Source organism: Pongo pygmaeus, chromosome 1, assembly GCF_028885625.2.
Source record: "Pongo pygmaeus isolate AG05252 chromosome 1, NHGRI_mPonPyg2-v2.0_pri, whole genome shotgun sequence".
In the NCBI taxonomy this organism is placed as follows: Eukaryota; Metazoa; Chordata; class Mammalia; order Primates; family Hominidae; genus Pongo; species Pongo pygmaeus.
Window position 1 is genome coordinate 89,427,528 of NC_072373.2, and position 19,962 is coordinate 89,447,489.

At 43.7% G+C, this 19,962-nt stretch overlaps 1 protein-coding gene across 6 annotated transcripts; it reads right to left on the reverse strand.

Moving 5' to 3' along the window:
* Positions 1-875: 875 nt before the first annotated feature.
* Positions 876-19,762, reverse strand: SLAMF7 (SLAM family member 7). Of its 6 annotated transcripts, XM_054449497.1 has the most exons (7): positions 19,653-19,762; positions 10,524-10,844; positions 8,966-9,238; positions 8,636-8,755; positions 7,617-7,720; positions 6,884-6,946; positions 4,308-6,030 (listed from the first exon to the last, which is right to left on the reverse strand). In XM_054449497.1, the coding sequence occupies exons 1-7, from the start codon at positions 19,705-19,707 to the stop codon at positions 5,959-5,961; spliced, it is 1,008 nt and encodes a 335-aa protein (XP_054305472.1). In that variant the 5' UTR covers positions 19,708-19,762; the 3' UTR covers positions 4,308-5,958. The 6 variants fall into 6 exon arrangements, with proteins under 6 accessions (XP_054305462.1, XP_054305472.1, XP_054305456.1 ...); XM_054449487.2 differs by lacking the exon at positions 4,308-6,030 and adding an exon at positions 876-1,418 and having other exon boundaries at positions 8,636-9,238; positions 19,653-19,749; XM_054449481.2 differs by having other exon boundaries at positions 8,636-9,238.
* Positions 19,763-19,962: the final 200 nt, after the last annotated feature.

Below are 19,962 nucleotides of genomic sequence, written 5' to 3' on the forward strand. Positions count from 1 at the left end.
TGCTCAGATAATTGGTAAAATATTATTTCTGGGTGTGTCTGTGATGATGTTTCCAGAAGAGATTTATTTTTGAATCAGTAGACTGAGTAAAGATCACCCTTACCAATGTGGGTGAGCACCACCCAATCAGTTGAGGGCCTGAATAGAACAAAAAAGGCAGAGGAAGGCCAGATGCAGTGGTGCACACTTGTAATCCCAGCCACTTGGGAGGCTGAGGCAGGAGGATCACCTGAGCTCAGGAGTTTGAGGCCAGCCTGGGCAACATACAACTCCATGTCAAACAAAACAAAACAAAAATGTAAAACAAAGAAACAAACAAACCCCCCCCCAAAAAAAAAAAAACAGAGAAAGAGCAAATTTGGTCTCTCTGCTTGAGCTGAGACATGCATTTTCTTCTGCCCTTGGGCATTGGTAGTCTCAGTTCTCTGGCTTTCTGGGTCATACTGAGAGTTACACCTTTGGCTCCCCAATTCTCAGGGCTTCCAAGTCATAAACTGAATTACTCCTCAGGCTTTCTTTGTTCTCCAGCCGCAGACAGAAGATCATGAGACCTCTTGGCCTTCCTAATGCATGAGCCAATTCCTATAATAAGTCTCCTTTTATATATATTTACAAATATCCTATTGGTTCTATTTCTCTGGAGAACTGTGAGTAATACAACCCCCTATATGTCTTATATATGCCAACTTGTAATGTCTGTTGATATCCCTGTCTCCCACTTGATTGTGAGCTCCTAGAAGTATGGGGAGCACATTGTAGATGCATAATGTTTTAATTGAAAGAAAAAATAACTTTTATAATTAGTAAAGACAAGCAGTACCAGCATTTATTTTAAAATAACAAATTTTAAATAAATTAATCAATTAATACTGCCTAGAGCAGTAATACATATGAGCCGAACAAAACAAAACAAAACAACCCACAAAACCCAACTAGACAAAAGACAATCTTGGTCTCAACTACCTCATCTATAAAATGGTTATGTTTGTTATGAAGATTAAATAAATGTACATATGTATATATATGCACACATATACATATATATTGTTTAGAACAATGATTGGCATATTGTGACTGTACTAAATATTAAATATTATAAATGATCATTTTATGGTTTATCAACTCTTCTCTGTTGCTGGCTATGTTCTTGACAGATTGCAATAAAGAGTATGCTTAGGACTATAGTCAGATAGAACTCCAAACATCTTTAAAGTCTGTCTACAAGTACATGAACTGAGGAGGTTTGAAGTTCCTCCTTCCATCTTCTTGGGATGAAATGAGAAGGAAGTGGGCCGGGCTGCATCCTGGGCTGCAGTCTGTGATAGGCTGTCCCCACCAGGAGGGTCTTGCTTGTGGGTCTCCTCACGGAGGAGGATGATCCCCATGGGCCTGGATCCTCCTCATGAGCCTGGATATCTCTGAACATATGATGAACATTGCTTATGAAAAATTATTTGTAGGAAAATTGTGAGGCCTAAGAATGTTATTTTCTTTTAGTGATGGTCTTTGTTTGCTTCTGTAAGGTACTTGGGGGCACTTGTAAGCTTGGATCTCTTTAATCTAATGCCAGTTTTGAGATTTTCTTGGCCCCATAGAAGAATTAAAACTGGTGTACTTCTTGTTTACAAGAAGGATAAGTCTCCTAGGGTAAGTCTTTTGGGGTCCCAGGTCAAAAATACGAGTAATTTACCAGTTCTCTAACCTTGGTAGCCCCAGACTCCAAACTTTGTCCTAGTCCCAAGAGGCTATCAAAAGCAAAGGCCCATCTTCCCACCTCCTTTTCCAGATCAGCACACATTCCCAAGACAGTACTGAAAGCAGGAACCTTCTTATCCCTTAGATACCTCTTGAGAGCATCCTTCCCTCTCTCTGCATCGTACCGTGCTTGTCCAACCTACCATCACCTCTCTCCTGGATAACTGTAAAAGCCTTCTGACTCAGTTTGCCTACATCCAGCCTTGACCCCCTACATTCTGTTTCCCATACTGCAACTAATGAAATTTTAAAAGTGCAACTCTCTCTGCTGGCCACACTGACTTTCGTTCTTTTAGGTCCTCTCACCACAAGGCCTTTGCACCTCTGGCTAGAAGGGTTTTATTTTCCCTTCTCACTTCTTGTAAGTAGCTTCTACTCATCTTCAGATCTCAGCTCAGTCTTCATCACTTTGGAGATACTGTCTCTGACCACAGGAAAATTTGCCATTCTTGGCTCCACACACCTCTCTTTCATAGCAGTCATCACTGCAACCATGTTATTTAAAGGATATTTGAGTGTTGGCCTCTGTCACTAGAATGTAAGCACCCTGAGGGCAGAGACCTCTGTTGTGGCCCACTGCTGTATTCCCTGAGTTCAGCATAATGTCCAGCACTTAGTGGTGTTCAATAAGTACTGCTGAATGAATAAATGAATGAATGCATACATGATCAAATGAATGAGTGAAAGCCTTACTGAAATGGTGCAGATACCTTCTTTACTTTCCACCAAGGTTTCAATGTTTACGAATTTCTTATTTGCACCTCACAAGTTGCAAACCACACGGTTCTGGAGGCTGCATGTAATGGGGCTGTGAGGTGATGTGACTTCTCACCCTAAAGAGCTGGTGGTTTCCTTTGCCTACTGGTTGAGCTCATGAGGGGAAGCTTCTTTCTGCAACCAGCTTTGGGACAAAATTTTTTGAGTGTCCAGACTCCAGATCTATTGGTCTCCCTAGGTCCTGTTTCAGTCACTGGTTTAAAAAACCCCAAAGTGTGATTAACCCTAATTATTTATCATCTGAATGGGCTCTGAGGAGAGAGGGGAAGGCAGAACAGATGCATCCTCAGTCCCAGCATCCCCCTCTCCACGCCTCTGTCTTCACACACTGTGAAGCTCCCCTCAGCCTCCAGCAGCCCTCTCTGAGGGAAAGTCATCTTTTCCTCTGTCATTATGTGAAGGGTTTCCTCCTTTCTCCCCACCCATTCTCACTCGAGGAGGTCTTTCCATCCTCCCCCACACCTTCACCATGAGGGTCTCAGACTTTCCCTTCAACCCCACGTAGCGCCTCGTTTTTCTCACTGAGCATCTATTTAAAACTTCCTCTACTCTATTATGCAATACATACTTTCTCATTGAGGAATATTCAGAAAATGAATGAAAATAGGAAAAAACAAAGCCACCAAAGCTTTCACCCTCCCTAAACTACTGGTGTTACTATTTTGATGTTTTTTCTTCCAAATTTTTCCCTGTAGAGATTTTTTCTAAAACACAGCTGTAATCATATAGCACATTAAATTTGCATTCTACTTTTTACATTTGTGATCTCATAACATTTTCTAACTTGAAAACCCATAGTTGTTGTTGTTGTTGTCGTTTTGTGAGTCAGAATCTCACTCTGTTGCCCAGGCTGGAGTGCAGTAGCACGATTATAGCTCACTGCAGCCTCAACCTACCAGGCTCAAGCGACCCTCCCTCTTCAGTTTCTTCCTGAGTAGCTGGGACTACAGGCATGCACCACCATGCCTGGCTAATTTTTGTATTTTTTGTAGAGATGGGGCTTTGCTAAGTTGCCTAGTGTGGTCTTGAACTCCTGAGGTCAAGTGATCCTCCTACTTCAGCCTCCCAAAGTGCTGGGATTATAGACATAAGCCACCACTCCCGGACAACCCATAGTTTTTTTTAAACAATTTTTTTTTTTTTTTTGAGACAGAATCTCACTCTGTCACCCAGGCTGGAGTGCAGTGGTGCGATCTCGGCTCACTGCAACCTCCACCACCCGGGTTCAAGAGACCATCCTGCCTCAGCCTCCCAAGTAGCTGGGACCACAGGCACATGCTAAAAATTTGTTATTTTTAATTTTGTTTTCGATTCAGAAGCTACATGTGTAGGTTACACAGGTATATTTCATGATGTTGAGTATAACCCATAATTCTTTTTTTGAGATGGAGTCTTGCTCTGTCGCCTAGGCTGGAGTGCAGTGGTGCGATCTTGGCTCACTGCAACCTCCCCGTCCTGGGTTCAAGCGATTCTCCTGCCTCTGCCTCCCAAGAAGCTGGGATTACAGGGGCTCACAACCATGCCCGGCTAATATTTTTTGTATTTTTGGTAGAGATGGGGTTTCATCATGTTGGCCAGGCTGTTCTTGAACTCCTGACCTCAAGTAATCCACCTGCCTCGGCCTCCCAAAGTGCTGGGATTACAGGCATGAGCCACTGCTCCCGGCCTAACCTGTAATTCTTAATGTCTATGTATGAACAGACCTTCACCTGTGGTGGTCAGGTTCTTAGGCAGTTTCCAGAATTTCACTATTGCAAATAGCAAAATAATGCATCTTTTTGTATGTGAATCTCACAATATCTGTTTTATTAAGATAGTAAAGAAGACTTTTTTACTACAATAGGGTTTTGCAGTAGGGAGAGAGATCTGGCTCAATTCCTTCACAATGCCTTTCTGAGAGAAGATAATCCTCAATCCCATTCTTGCCCAACAAGCATTTGTTATTAAGTTTTTCAACACTTTCAACACTTGGTAGGGAGGTCTCCATTCAAGATATGTGTCAGGGAACATATCAAAAGCAGCCATCCCCCTTTCCCCTTCCCCATGTTTTTCACTTAAGTATAAGAGATGGTGAGCTCTGTGTTGGCAGGGATGTTCATCTTACGTGCCAGACTGACCTAGCACAGGTGTTTGTTTGTTTGTTTGTTTTTTGTGATGGAGTTTTGCTCTTGTTGCCTAGGCCGGAGTGCAGTGGCGCCATCTCAGCTCACTGCAACCTCCACCTCCCAGGTTCAAGCGATTCTCCTGCCTTGGCCTCCTGAGTAGCTGGGATTACAGGTGCATGCCACCACGCTCAGCAAATTTTTGTATTTTTAGTAGAGATGGGGTTTCTCCATGTTGGCCAGGCTGGTCTTGAACTCCTGACCTCAGATGACCCACCCACCTTGGCCTCCCAAAGTGCTGGGATTACAGGTGTGAGCCACCGCGCTGGGCCACATAGGTTCTTAATAAATATCTATTGAATGAATTAACCATCTTTAAAGGTTTACAAGTACCCACCGCCCCCTGTGCCCCACCAGTCTCACCGCCTGACTCCAAGTCTCCTACTCTAGATTTACAATGTGACTTCAGACTCGGTCTCTTTATTGGGATGGGTTCTGGCACAGCCTTAAAACCTAGACTTTTCTTTTGCAGCACAAGTGCATAAACGAAGCCTGGCTGGAGGTCCTTGTCCTTGGGCCATGCACACTTCTGTGTCTCCATTATAGTATCTGCCAAACATGGTCAGCTACCCTGATTCTTCATCTTTGTGAACTTTGACCTTCAAGTCCTGTGGATCTACACCTGGCCCTCTGGGAATCTGTGGTCAGGCCTGCTACAACTGCTCATGAAAGTAGTTCATTCATTTGGAGCCAATTTCATGAGGGCAGAGAGCATGTCTGACCAATTAGTGTAAGCTCAGCATAGTGCTGGGCACATAGTTTATGGAGCCAATTAATACATCCATTTTTGTCAGGTGCATCTGCTTCTGCTGGACTTGTCTGTCTGTTTTGGTCTTCTTGCCCTCCTGGTAACAAGACTCTTGGTATAATCCTGACATCCAAGCCCTGGGATGGAATGAAACTCCAGACACTGACCGGGAGCCATCATTAATACAACAGGCTGTCATTAATATGTGTGACCTTGCATTTACATTTTTATAGGAACACTTCTAAGCACTTTTCTTGTGGTTTGCTGACATTCACAATCCCATTTTTGGGATGAGGTAGTTAAACCTTCTGGGTTTGAGGAGACTTCTCAGCAGTGGATGGAATTATGAACTCTTAAATCTAAAGAAGCATCAAAGATAGTTTATCCTGGAAAAAAGTCAACGTTCTTCATTCTTCCTTGATGTTTCCAGTCAAATCAGTGAATTCTTTTGATTGTTTTCTTTGGGCCGAGAATTGTTTTTTTTTTGAGCAGAGACTTAGGGGAGTGCACTGCTGTCTAGATAACATTCTCATAGGCAAATAGCCTTGGTGTGTCTGGCATTGTGAGCAGTGAGTGGGGATTTTCCATCTGAAGACAGACAAAAAGAAAGCAGAGTGAGGGAGGTGAGCAGGGCTCTGGATCTTCCATGGAGACCCTGACATCCAGGAAACTTTATTTCTAAGTTTACCCAACCCAAATCAGCTGGCATGCTGGCTCCCACTGTTTAATCTTAATCACCCCTAGCTTAGAGAAACTATTCTTTAAGTTTAACCCATATTTATCTTGCTGAATGCTTAGTGAATTGAACTTTCCTTGTTCAGTTGTAATAATTCACTAAACCAACCTTTTCTATTACTAAGCAAACTGTTTTAATGATTCTTGTCTTTTCGGATCTGTTTGGGAGAGGAAGAAAAAGGAGACAGAAAGATACCATTACTGCTGCCAACCATACCCTGTGAAGGAATAAGCGTTAAAGGTACTGCATTAGTAGTTTAACTGAGGGGAGGGTGCAAACCAGATGTAACATAGCTGGACCGTGGGAGAAAAGTAGAGATCCCTCCTACAGTTTCCTGGTGTCTCAGGAGCAAGCTGGATTCTTCTCTCAGCTATTCCTCTCTTCATTCCATGCACAACCTAAGCCATGGTCTTTTTCCTTGTGTGCAACTTCAGTCAGAAGCCTTTTGATTTTCTCTATTATTCCTATCTAGAACCTCTGTCCTACTCCATTTGTTCCAGATTACCCAATTCCACTCCTAAAACACAATTCTCTTCCATCCCCCATGTTCTCATATAACCCTAAGCAAAGGGAATGGGGAACTACTAGGATACTTTTTAATTCTAGAGAGTATGAGATCCCTGGGTCCAAGAAATTTTGACCTAAACATGAAGCAGGAAAATAAATGGAACCATTAAGATGAAGTTAAGCTCTAAAGCTTCTTACCTTTTTTGGTATTTCCACAGTGGAATAAACCGTATTTGCTGGATCTTCCTTTAGGATCGTTCTCTATTAAAAACAAACAACAAACAAAAGAAATCATCATCCACCTCCTGAATCACATAGACAAGGCCAGAGAGACATTCAGAATCCAGAGAGGGGAAAGCAGAGATGGGAGGAGATGCGAGAGGAAAGGAGGGTTCTGGAACAGGGAAGGGCGGTAGGAAATTCTCTTGTTGGTGACCGCTATTATAATAAATTTTGATAACTTTTTTCAGGAAGCCATTACATTATTTTTAAACTGTATTGTGTTTAAACGAATTTCAAAAATATTATATATATATATATAGAGAGAGAGAGAGAGAGAGACATCTCTAGAGAAGTCTTCTGATATCATGATTCAAACATCCTGTCAAAGTCACGCTCTTCTACCCACTGCCTTATGCAAAAGGAATCTGGCCTTTTGTGTGGCCGTTATGAACTGTGGAGGGGAGCAGGTGATTTCATAGACCACAGCCTGAGCACTGTGAGTCAGAACCAGGTGCTCCAGAGACCACCAGCTTCTTCTGCACAGAAGAGAATCCATGAAGACTTGGAGGAGGCACAGGTGCATGGAGTTTTAAGGCTATATATCCTCACTCCCCTCTTCATTCCCATGTTGTCCAAACCCTTGGAAAAACCTCACAAGGAGAGCCTCAGAGACAGGATCAGTCCTCAGGAAAGATGAGAAGGGACTCACATTAGTGTGAGGGATTGTGTCGTACTCTGTGTTCTCTCCAGAATGGGGGCATATGTTAGGAGTTTCCCGACAAATGTCTGCTCTCTTCTTCTCTTCAATGGACTCTAAAAGCAAGTTGCAAGAGAATCAAAGCCACCTCTCCAAACACTCACCACTTCCACTGGCCCACCATTTCTCCTGGATGACCCACTTAGGGTGACCAACCATCTGAGTTTCCTTGTAATGGAAGGGTTTTCAGAATAGAGGACTTTCCGTGTTAAAACTGGGAAAATCTAAACAAATCAGGATAAATTGGCCACCCCCATCATTTCACTCCCTGATCTCTCCATCAAAGTGGTCAAAGTGGGAAGTAGAGAAAGTCAAAGACACTTTCAGAGGGGCTTCCAGGAGGGAAGGGAGATTTCAAAGTCTGCAAGTCATACCCAACTGATGTTAGGTCCCTCCCCATCACCCACATGGGCAGTGGGAGCCCAGAAGACCAATCAGCAGGGTTTAGGAACACAGGATGGGGTGCAACTGGAGAGGGACAGGGAAAGGCTTCCCCAGGAGCCATGTGTCTAGTGGGCAGTAAAGCAAGGTCTTGGGTTGATCCTGTGGAAAGGATGTGAGTGGTTTGTGGGCTCTGACAGGGATAGGAAGGATTGACTAGAGGATGCTGGTCTGTGGGGACCACAGAGTTGGAGGTCATCACCTCCCAGGTCAGGGGAGCAGAGTCAGCAGTGTGGGGCCTGTATCAACAGAAGAGCCACATCAGGATGTCCCTCTGGGAAAAGGAGAGAAGTGAGCCCTGGAAAGGGGAGAACTGTGTCCTCAGGAAAGACCTCCAGCACTTTCTGTTCTCCAGAACTAAGGAGCGCAGGCTGACTGTGTGCTTCTTGAGGGCAGAGACTGTGGCTTCTTCATCTCTGCATCCTCAACACCTCATGCCAAGTCTGGCACACAGCTCTATATGTGCTTGTTGAATCAATGAAGGAGAAAAGCATGAATGTGGGTGAGGACAAAAATAGTACACGCTCTACCTTCTTGCTTCTCTCTCTTCAGAAACCAAAGAAATAGCCCCAGTACAAAGAGACTGAGCAGGAGGGGCACCAGCAGGAGACACAGGAGGATCATGGAGGAATCTGGGTCATCAGCAGCACCTTCAGAGAATGGGTGGAGGCACAGGGAAGGGAGAAAAGTCAGCTCAGGAAAATGACCCAGGTCTTGGAGCACCTGCCATCTTCCTCCCAGCCTGGTGACCACCCAGTGGCCTCCAGTTTCCATACAGTGTCTGTTCCCATGGGGGCTAGGAGCTGAAGAAGGTGTAGGTCCTGGGCAGAGGCTCCTGTGGAGAGGGGAGAGGCAGTCACCTTCACAGAGCTTCCTGGCAAGGATGGGGCTTGAGAAGTTGCTGCTGACAGGGTTCCTGGCAACGCAGATGAAGGTCATATCACTTTCTCCCCATCTCCAGGAGATGGGGAGGATGGACCCATTATGGGACTCATTGGCTGCTTGCCCCAGGGCCTTCCAGGTATAAATCACATCCTCTTCCCCATGTTCCATGCAGCATGTCAGATTGGTCACACAAGTGCCATTCTTATTGCTCTGCAGACCCATGGTGACTTTAGGCTTTGACAGGTGCTCTGTGAGAGGAAGGAAAACCAGAGGTGGAAACTCTGCCTATAGCTCTCCATTCTCTGAATTATCCTTGGATACCTTGGACCTGAATCTCCCTGGGAGCTCCAGACTGGAGATAAAGCAGTAATTCAGAGCAGAATCCTCATTCTTATCTGGAAAAGAGAATTACCTAGGTCTGCTTTACCATAGCTATATAATAATAATAACAATAACAACAATAGAAACAATAGAAATAATAATGCAATAAGAATATAACTGTCATTTACTAAGCATAGCCACATGGCAAGCACTGTGCTAAATGAATGTTAGATGTCCGCTAATACTATCTGTTCTAGAGGTTCCCTAGTCTCTGTCCTCAGGTTTCCCTTTACTCTCTAGGAGAAAATTGTATTGGAGTAGCCCTTCTGGCCCCCTTCTCTACCTTGTGCTCACTCCCCTGCCTCAGAGAATGAGCAATTGTTTCGTTGGTGAGATGGTAAGAGTCTGACATTCATCATTTACCTTTCTCTACTCATGGGTTTGAGACATTAAAGATTGCAGTTAAAATGTGTTTTGCCCTTTTTCTTCCTCCCCTGACTAGTTAGCCTGCAGAATACATATCTCCTGTTCCCTTCAACCATGTCTATATGGAAGACACACCTGGATCAGGTGCAGTGCCTACCTCCTACAAGCAAGTCTGGAGGCCCATCCCCTAAGGTTCCTGATACTGTGGCTCAGTGAGTGAGGCAGCTATTCTTCTTGTAGATGTTTGAGTCATTGTTTCATAATTTTAACTTCCCTGGATGAGTGCCAAGGTCTAGAATTAAAAGGAAGCATTTCTCCTGTCTAGATTTACCAGAAATAATGCTGATATTTTAATCCCCTCCTTCTTGCATCTATTTATCAATTGGTTGTAATCTGTAGAGAAGGAGATGTGATCGATATTTTGCCCAAAAATCTTCCTAAGGTAGGCATTGCTTTCCTCCCAACTACAGATATGGAAACTAAGACTTGAAGAAATTAAATAACTCGGCCAAGGTCATGTGACTAAATAAAGAAGCCAGCATTTGACCTTGATCTATGCGATGGCCACTGCACATATCGCCATCCACTGCACCACGCTGCTTCTTATAGCACCTCTGAGAAGGCAGGGACCTCAGGGGTCAGCTACATCGACTTCATTCATGCAGAAGTCCCCTCTCCCACATTCTTGCCAAGTGTTTATCCAGCCTCTGCTTAAACATCTCTCATGTCAAGGAGCTCACCACCTCACCAAGGCAGCCATCCACCATTGGAACTGATTCTGCTCACCGTAGACACGCAGCACATACTTCTGAGTGGAGGGATGCTGGAGTGATGAGCTGTATATCCCCACATTGTAGATCCCTGAGTCATTCTTCTTCAGTTTGCTGAGCTTCAGGGAGTAGCCTCCATCTGGGAAGTCTACTCTCTCCTTATTACGATTTTGGGTCACTATGATAGTGCCCCCTTCTGGCTGTATGGTGACAAGAGAGGTTGTGTTGAAGGTCCAGACAATAGAGTCAACCTGCTTTACTTTGGGCTTCAGGGGGAAAGTCACGGCCCCACCAACGGAACCGACCAGCTCTTTCACGGGTCCAGAAACTGCTGACCCTATAAACACAGAGAACCATAAAATAAGCCTGATTCCCTGTCCTTGTCACCAATTACTCACCCCCTTTGGGCCCTGGAGAGATCTGAGAAACCCACTCAGTCCAACACAACGAGCTCCTGGAAAAGCCTTTGGAACCTCATATGGAGGTCCCTCACATGTTACCCTGTTACGTAAGTGCTCACATGGAAGCATTGATATTAGAAATTTATGTTTCACAACAATCTTAGTTCACTCCCAGAGAGTATGACTTATAAAAAGTCATCACTGGTTATGTGGTTGTAGGTGAAAAACAGTTAAGAATGTCTGCTGAAGAAACTTCCAGAAGTGGCCAGCTGAGCACTACCAGTAAACAGGTGTGGGGAGTAAGTCATCTTATTCTTACCTATTAAACTTGAGAGACAGACTCTGGGAATAGCACAGAGCAGTGAGAGAATTTAGTTTGGGACTAGCAGTTTAGAAGCATAAATTATAATCTTGATTAACACTTTTTTTTTTGAGACAGAGTCTCACTCTGTTGCCCAGGTGGGAGTGCAGTGGCATGATCTCGGCTCACCATAACCTCCACCTCCTGGGTTCAAGTGATTGTCTTGCCTCAGAGTGATTGTCTTGCTTCAGCCTCCTGAGTAGCTGGGACTCCAGGTGTGCGCCATCTTACCCAGCTAATCTTTGTATTTTTAGTAGAGGCGGGGTTTCACCATGTTGGCCAGGCTGGTCTTGAACTCCTGACCTCAAGTGATCTGCCCGCCTCTGCCTCCCAAAGTGCTGGATTGCAGGCATGAGCCACCACACCCAGCCTTGTTTAACTCTTAAAACAACTTTTCGAAGAAACATTCTTTGTATCCCTATCTTACAGATCAGGAATGTGAGGCGCAGTGGGGGTAAGTGACTTACTCAAGCCACCTAGTAAGAGGCAGAGTACACACCAAAACCCACAGGGTCGAGTCCTTGAAGGGCATATTTTATAGATGAGAAAACTAAATAGTAGAAATGAAAAGAACTTATTCAAGGCTGATAGAAATACAAAAACTAAGACTAAATCCTTAAAGGTGGGGCAGGTTAGGTAGACAAGGAAGCAATAGTGTTCTCAGGAGGCAGTAACTCTGATGACCCTACAGTCAATACAATAAGCCTCAGCATTCACATTGTAATTGAGCTCATTTAAGCAAAGCTATCTTCAGTGAGGACTTTCCGCTTGTAGAGACCATGCAGATTTTGATTTTACTTGTTCTCAAACTGACCCTTTGTTCATTATAATAGTAAAAAACACACCCATGGGTGGAGATTTAAGATGCTAATGAGACACTAGATTTATGAAGAAGCATATATAGCTACTGTGCACGTCCACCCGGAGGACCACCAAGAACATGGTTACTAGTAACACCTCTTCCCACCCTCTTATGAATAATCATGTAAGACTCCCATAAAAGGAGTCTCCCCAGTGCCAGTCTTTGCTGTCTCATCCTTACGGGCAGCCCACCCTGAATTTTCCTTCTCTCAGAATGTACTGTCTTTTCTGCACTTAACTGTCAAAATATTCTGATTCTTTTGCAATCAATTACCCTATGCGGTATTTCCTTTGCTGTGTGTCTCTCATATAAATTCTTCTAAACTAAGTAGACAAGAACTGAGGTCTCACATCAGCTGTCAACAAAGGTGTTCTCCTTAAAAGTACAAAACCCAAAGTTATTTCCCCTTCTGCCTCTTAACATAAAGTGTCAGGGTGAAATTTTTAAATGGAATTTTTATTAATTCAGTCATGAAAAGCACAAATGAAAGAAGCAAAGCCAACAAAACAGCCAAGCTATAGGATCCTGACAGTTCTAATGATGCTACTGCAAGGCTATATGGTGACTTTTGTGGTTCCTGTGTACTTTTGACCTTGTTGGTCTTTCTTCCATAAGAAATATTAAAAATCATATTTCATGACTGTGTTGGTATAAAATGAATGTGATCCAGGCTGGATTCATTATATATTCATTGTTATTGTTATTGCTATATTCATTTCTCTTCTGATTTTAAAAGAAGTTAAAATTAAAACTATTGTGAGCCTTATGTACAGTGTCTCTTGTGTGTAATTGGCCCTGTGAGACTGACCAAGCCTCCAGGCCCTGTTTCATTTCACAGCCTGCTCTCTTAGACACAATCTTTTCTTCTATGCCAGTACTGATGTAACTCATGCCTTTTCTAGTAAAAAGACAAATTCCTATACAGACATATCCAGATATCAAAAATAGCTTCATTAGAGATTTATTTCTTTGGTCCCTGTTAAAATCAAATATCTTGGCAAGGATTTCCAAATTATAAGAGTTGTCATGTATTAAATGTTTATTCTGCGCCAAACGTTTATTGTAAAGAGTATGCCTAACACTCAAAGCAATCCTGCAAATTAGGCATTTTGACCCTTTTACACAAGGATCAGCAACCTATAACCCATAGGCTAAATCTGGTCCACTGCCTGTTTTTGTAAATACAATTGTACTGGAACACAGCCAAGCTCTTTCATTTACATATTGTCTATGGATCCTTTTTCACCACAAAGGCTGAGTTAAATAATTGTGACCATGATTTATTGTCTGTAAAGCCTAAAATATTTATTCTCTGCCCCTTTTCAGAAAAAATTTGCTAACTCCTGACTTCATGAGAAAATTGAGATTCAAACAACAACAACAACAACAAATAACAACAGCTAAGTAACTTATCCAAGGGCACAAAGCTAGCAGGTGACGATTTGAGGATTTAACCCATGTCTCTCCAGCTCTGGGACCTGGACTCTTTTCACTATGGCTCAATTTGAAGGCCCCCTGGCGTTTGTACCAGCTCCAGCCTTCTCCCTCACTCCCCTTCTCCATCCCCCTAAGGGACTCTAGTGTCAATTTCAAAGCCCTTGGGTGCCATTGAACCATAATTTCTCTTCTTGTCCTTTGGTGACCTTCCCTCAAGCATAAACTGCCCTACCAGTGCCCCAGGGTGAGGAAATCTGATGCTACCAAATGGTGACCCACTCCCTTGCTTACAGATCTGAAGTCTCTGCCAACGTTTTGCTAAATTTATCTCCGAAGTACTGATTCCTCTTCTTGGGTATGTGTCTTTTAGGAGCTGATTTCTCTTTTCAAACATTTTTCCCCCTATAATGTATCAGTTGGTACATATATACTTTGGATTACTCAAGCTTTTATTAAATCATCCCATTAAGTGATCTGATTTTTTAAAAAAACTATTCTGTCCGCTTCCTTAATATTAAGGCTGGGATGGTTTTTTGACTGCTCTCTTTGTTCATCTTTAGGAGTGTCAAGTTCAAATAGTGCCAGGAAATGTTACAGACAAAGTCAATTTTATTCTGAAATTTTGATCAGTTAATGCATTTGTTCTTTTACTTCAACAGCAGAGACGAAAGGGGTGAATATTATGAAGTCAAATAAAGATTGGGTATCATTTGTCCCCAAATGAGCACAGTTTCTACACTTAGGGCAACCTTCAAATAATTTCATTTTCACATTTCATTTTGAAGCTATATTTAAGGTGAGGAAGTGGCAAAACTACAAGGATGTGGCTTTAGTTGCTAGCATGTGTGCAATTACTCTTTTCACCCTTCCACACACATAGTGCTGTATTCTCAGGGTAAGTGCCAAGGGACATGACTTGTGTGGGATATAAGAAAATGTCACCAAATTCATTGTTTTTTTTTAGAATAAAATTTGAGAGTGACACAGGGCAAATTACCAACATGAGCCTATAGATGGAGTATAATGTTCTATCTGAAATGTATCTTCAGGGTGAGACAAGGGGTAATGAAAGAAAACAGTAGCTCCATGCCATTCTCGGAATGTGGGTTCAGAGGACAGGGGCAGGTTTGGAGAATACTAACCAGTTTTGCTTCTACTTCTCAGTTGACTACGAAAAGGGATCCAGAAACAAGACACTTCTTTTTTCAGTTGTCCAAGGCTGAATTGAAGCTCTTCTTTCTGTGATGGTTTTGCACCTGCAGTGTGTGACCCTATAGAATTTTACCATATCTAAGCAGGTCACACTTGTCAGATTCAGTCATTCCTTCTTTTAACAAGAATTTATTTAGTTCCCATTGTTTAGGAGCCGAGGGTATAACTGGGGAGCAAGACAGTCATAATTCTGGCACTTACGGAGTTGGTAGATAGTCATTAAATAAATAACTACATATGTTATGAAAAGGGAAGATGCTGGAATTGGTGGCTTATGCCTGTAATCCCAGCACTTTGGGAGGCTGAAGCAGGAGGATCACTTGAGGTCAGGAGTTTGAGACCAGGCTGGACAACATAGCCAGACCTTGTCTTTACAAAAAATGAAAAAATTAGTTGGGCATGGTGGCATTCACCTGTGGTCCCAGATACTTGAGAGGCTGAGGTGGGAGGATTCCTTGAACCCAGAAGGTGGAGGCTGCAGCGAGCCATGATCATGCCACTGCACTCCACCCTGGATGACAGAGCAAGACCCTGGAGACAGAGTGGCTACCAACCTCTACCCACAAGACTCGAGAGGATTGGGTCCCGTGATATTCATCCACTCTCCTCAGGTGCCAACCTTCTACCTGAGTCAGTGCAGTGAAGGTTGTAACCTGCCTCTTTTACATCCGTTTTACCCCTTCCTCATTCCATACAAGCCAAATGGTTTGGGCTACCCAGTTCAGGTGGTAGCCCTTCTCATGTACAGTAATTAGTTCGGGGTGTCACATGACATCGGTTGATTGTATAAGGCCAGGATGACAATGTATTTCTGTGGAAAGATATGCAGCTGGGACTGCCACCCACATGTGGCCACCACACAAGCATCCTGGCCTCCTCCCTTCCCTGATCCTCAGCTCACTTTCTACCTCACACTCTTGTTTGTGCTTTATCCTCCTCTCTGTTCATGCAAATCTTATTCAGACCCTGTAAATTCTAGTTCAAAGCTCTTCCCTGAGGAAGCCTCCAACTCTTCCTCACATACATCCCCTGAAAATTTACCACCAATTTCACTTCATTGACAGTTTACATTCTCCAGAAAGAAATATCCTCCCTGGGTGGTCGCTGGATATATCATTTTGCTGTGGATTAGCCAATGATTGGTCCACAGGATTAGAGGCCAAATCTCCCAATGATGGGGTCACCAAAGTCCTGCCCAGAGAGGGGTAGAGGTGGCTTCTCCTCCTCCAGCATGCGGCAGAGGGAGAAAGGGCTCTGGCCTAACTGGGAGTCAGGACCCTGGGTCCATTCTGGTGCCTCCGTAGTCATAACTCCAGCAGCAAACACCTGGTGTCACTCCATGGTTTGTAAGCCAGATCAGTGGGCATCCTCTCTCCTGATCCTTAGAACAGCCCCATGAGATAGAGCTTCAGCCCCGCTTTATAAATTAGGATACTGGAGTTTTGAGAAGTGGGATGACTTTCCTAAAGCCCCAGTGAAGAAATGTTGGAAGAGGGAAGAGGAGTTAGTTCCTCTGCCTCAGTGGTCTGTGTTGTTTCCACTACTGCTTCACCACTTACCACTTCGAGTTTTGGTTTCTGAACCCTCATACGGGAAATAAATAACAACATTTAGTTTCCAGGCATTTGGGGAAGATGAAGTGTGAATACAGATTTGAAAGCATTTTGAGAAGTACAGAGTAGCCTAACAAGAAGATGGGAGGTGGGTGACAAGGTTCGAGAAATGAGAGCATGAGAGTCAGGACTTGAGGAGGCTTCCTATCTTTTCGTTTTATTTCTGCACAGATAGCTAAAAATGAGAAACAGAGATATCCCAAAACACCTTTGGATGGCTTCTCAGCAAAGTAAGCCAGAAAGTTAAGACGGCCATGAGCATTCCCACCACATCCCCCGCCTGCCTTTGAAGGTGGAGGGAGCTGGGGCAGGAGACCCTTTGTCTTTTGCCCCAGCCAAGACTCAGCTGTCTTTGCATCAGGGGGAGTCAGCTGTGAGATTCCCTCTGTAACAGGAAGGGATAACAGGTCCCGCCCTTTGCCACCTTCCTTTCCTCTTGGTTGTTACCTCCTCCCCTGTCCTGTCCCCTAGAGTCTCAAAAGTTGAGTGGAGGGAAGGAGCCTGATTATCAGGAAGGTACATTATCAGTGCAGCCAGACCCAAGGGATGGTGATAAAGCAGGAAGACTTTGGGGGAGGGGAGAGTGGAGAAGCCCGCCTCCTGCTTGCCAATCCCATCCCCAAGCACTTCTCTGAACACTTGGTGCCTCTATCCAAATGTACCAGTGTGTTGTGGCACTCTCCTCATGAAAACCATGGACCAGAGCATCTCAGAGCTGGGAGGAGTCTTAGGGATTACTTAGTCCAATCCCATTTCACAGATGAGAAGGCTGATATTCAGAAGGTTATGGTGATGTTTCCCAAACCAATGAAAGGCCAGGATTAGGAGCCAAGGCTCCTAAGTCAGGATTTCACAGACTGTGCCCCCGCTGCGCCACCTTTGGAGGCTGTGGCAGTGCCTCAGTGTATTTCTTGGGAGCTCAGGAGGAGGTTTAAGGGGTGAGCGTAGGATAGGAGGCCATGGGACTTGCTTCCATTAGGCTTCAACTCTATACATTGGAGTCATTTATTTGTTTTTTTCTGTGTAAAATTTCATTCCATAAAAGGAAACCATGGATTAAAAAAAAAAAAAAGCAAAAAAAACCCAAAGTGGTTTGAAATCTATTATACTCTACTCAAGTCCCCCTTAATGAATGTACTCACGAAAGAGCAGTGTAATTCAATGCCACACAAGGCAGCCACAGACAGAGGCTTGAAAATTTCCCGCTTCACCACACACCTTTCCCATCACTCTAGCCCTAACCTACCACATTCACATTTAGGTTGCTCACCACTCTGCTCCTCACTCATCTCCTGCCCCCTCTTCCTTGTTTCTTCTGGTTCTTTTCAACACTCTCCCAATTCCCCTCACCCACTTTTTTGTTTTCTTTTTATTGATTGTCTCCTCGACACTACTGTATCATCAAATCATTGACAGATTACTGTGCCCATTTTTCAGATGAGAATACTGAGGCCATGAGAACTGCTCCTTGGACCCTCTGAGTTTAGCCAGGGTGGCCCCTGTTGGTACACCTATATCCCAGAAACAGAGCTACCTGTTCTTCTTGGGCCTTTCCAGTTTCTACCTCAGATTTATGTACCTGGAGAGGGAAGAAACCCCAACTGGTACTCCCTGAGGAAGATTCAGCTCAAATGCACATGTAGTAAGCATCTCTTTGGTGCCAGGTCCAGTGATAGATGGCTTGTCGTGATTAAAAGAGCACTAGCTTTCAAAACTCAATCTCTGGCTACCTTATAAATGCTGTGTTATCTTGCCCAAGAAGTATGATCTCTCTGCTGAGCCTAAGTTTCCTCAACTGTAAAACAGGGATAATGATATCTGTCTTACAGACTTATGAGGAGGTGGTATAAAAAACACCTGGGATGTAGTAACTTAATAAACGGTGATTATTTTAATAATTATTTTGCATTTGATATGTCATTTAAAATGTCACAATAATTCTGCAACTTAGATTTCATTCTCTGTTACACACCTGAGAAGAGCAAGTCTCAGAAGGGAAGAGTAATTTGCCTACAATAATACAGCTACTAAGTCAAACCCAGGATGCGCTTGTCCAGTGCCAGGATTTGTTCCACTGCCCTGCCCACTGGAAGTTCCAGGACAATCTCTGTCTCCTTTCAGCCTCAAGAGGTACACTACACAGGCTGCCTCTGGAGCAGGGCAGAGGGGGACCTGCATGCCAGTTTTTCATACTTGTGCTCTTTCGCCGACCAATTTCAGGTGGACACCTGTAGCTTTCAAAATCTCTATTCCCCAACCCCTCCACATTATCTCCCTCAAGTTCCATTTCTGCTCATCATTTCCGTTCAGGGAGTTGTTGTTTTTTTTTTTTAAAGTGAGGGCCTATTCCAGAACCAGCTGGTTAGACCCAGGTACTTCCCAAAAATACAAACTTCTGATGAATTCAAAGTGGGTAAGAGTCTGCTGTTGCTGACTACTTAGCGATGCAGGGGAAAATATTGGGGGCACCAGCTGCCTGCGTGGTCTTGGGCAGATCACTCCAGGCAGGCTCAGATACACATAATGAAGCAGTTATGTGAAGTCCTCATAGGGTGACCTCATGGTAGTACTCCATGAGATTGATGACAGAAGAGATATTTCTCACTTATAGGGCTCCTGATCCTTTTTGAGAGCCCTTAGGACAGAAAAATCTTCAAAGACTAGAATACTAGTGACAGGTGCAGAACCGTCCTCTGTCCTCCATGGGATTAAACATAAAGTGCCTATGGTATGAGTTGGTTCTCTACGTAGAGACTGATTAGATTGCTTGAGTCAGGAAAGAAAATTCAAGTGGTTCTTTCCATTTATATTACTGTTATGCATAACCAATTTTATAAATACATTTATAAGTAAATAAATACATACCTGTATAGTATCATTTTGTTCTTAAAGTTGCCCTCAAAAGGAGAGAAGGCTAGAAGATAAAGTTTCTGAGGCCCAGGAAAACTTTAACATTCCTTATCTAACTCATGGCAGAACCTGGATTAGAAAAATGGTCTCTGATACCCAGCACCACTTCTTTCAGCTCCTTCATCCCTGGGACAGTCAATAGGGGAGTCAGTTCCCAGAGCCATTTTTCCCCCTCTCTCTAGTCTCTTCCTGATCTGAGAATCAGAGATCAGAGGTTGGTAAAAAGCAAATGTTAGATGAGAGCACAGAGCCTCCCGAGTTGAGCCAGAGGCCCAGAGTGGAACAAGAAACCTGGAACTATTCAGGATGGGGTAGACAGGAGAGTGGAAGAGAATCCAGCTGGACTCACCTGTGAGCTGCCAAAGGATATAGATGAGGGTGAGGCATGTTGGGGAACCAGCCATATTGCTCTGTGGAAGTCAGCCACTGAAATGAAGCCACTTCCCTCTCAGGTATTACTCAGACCTCTTCCCCAGCTGATATTTAAAGAAGCAGGAGGGGTCATGCCACAGACATGTGAGACTGAGTAATTGCTAAATTATTTTCAGAGTGAATAGAGCATTTTACCTTGCCACCAGCAATCTATGAGAGATCTATTTGCTCCCCATCTTCATCAGCATTTGGTATATTCCCATTTTATATTTTAGCTGTTTTAATAG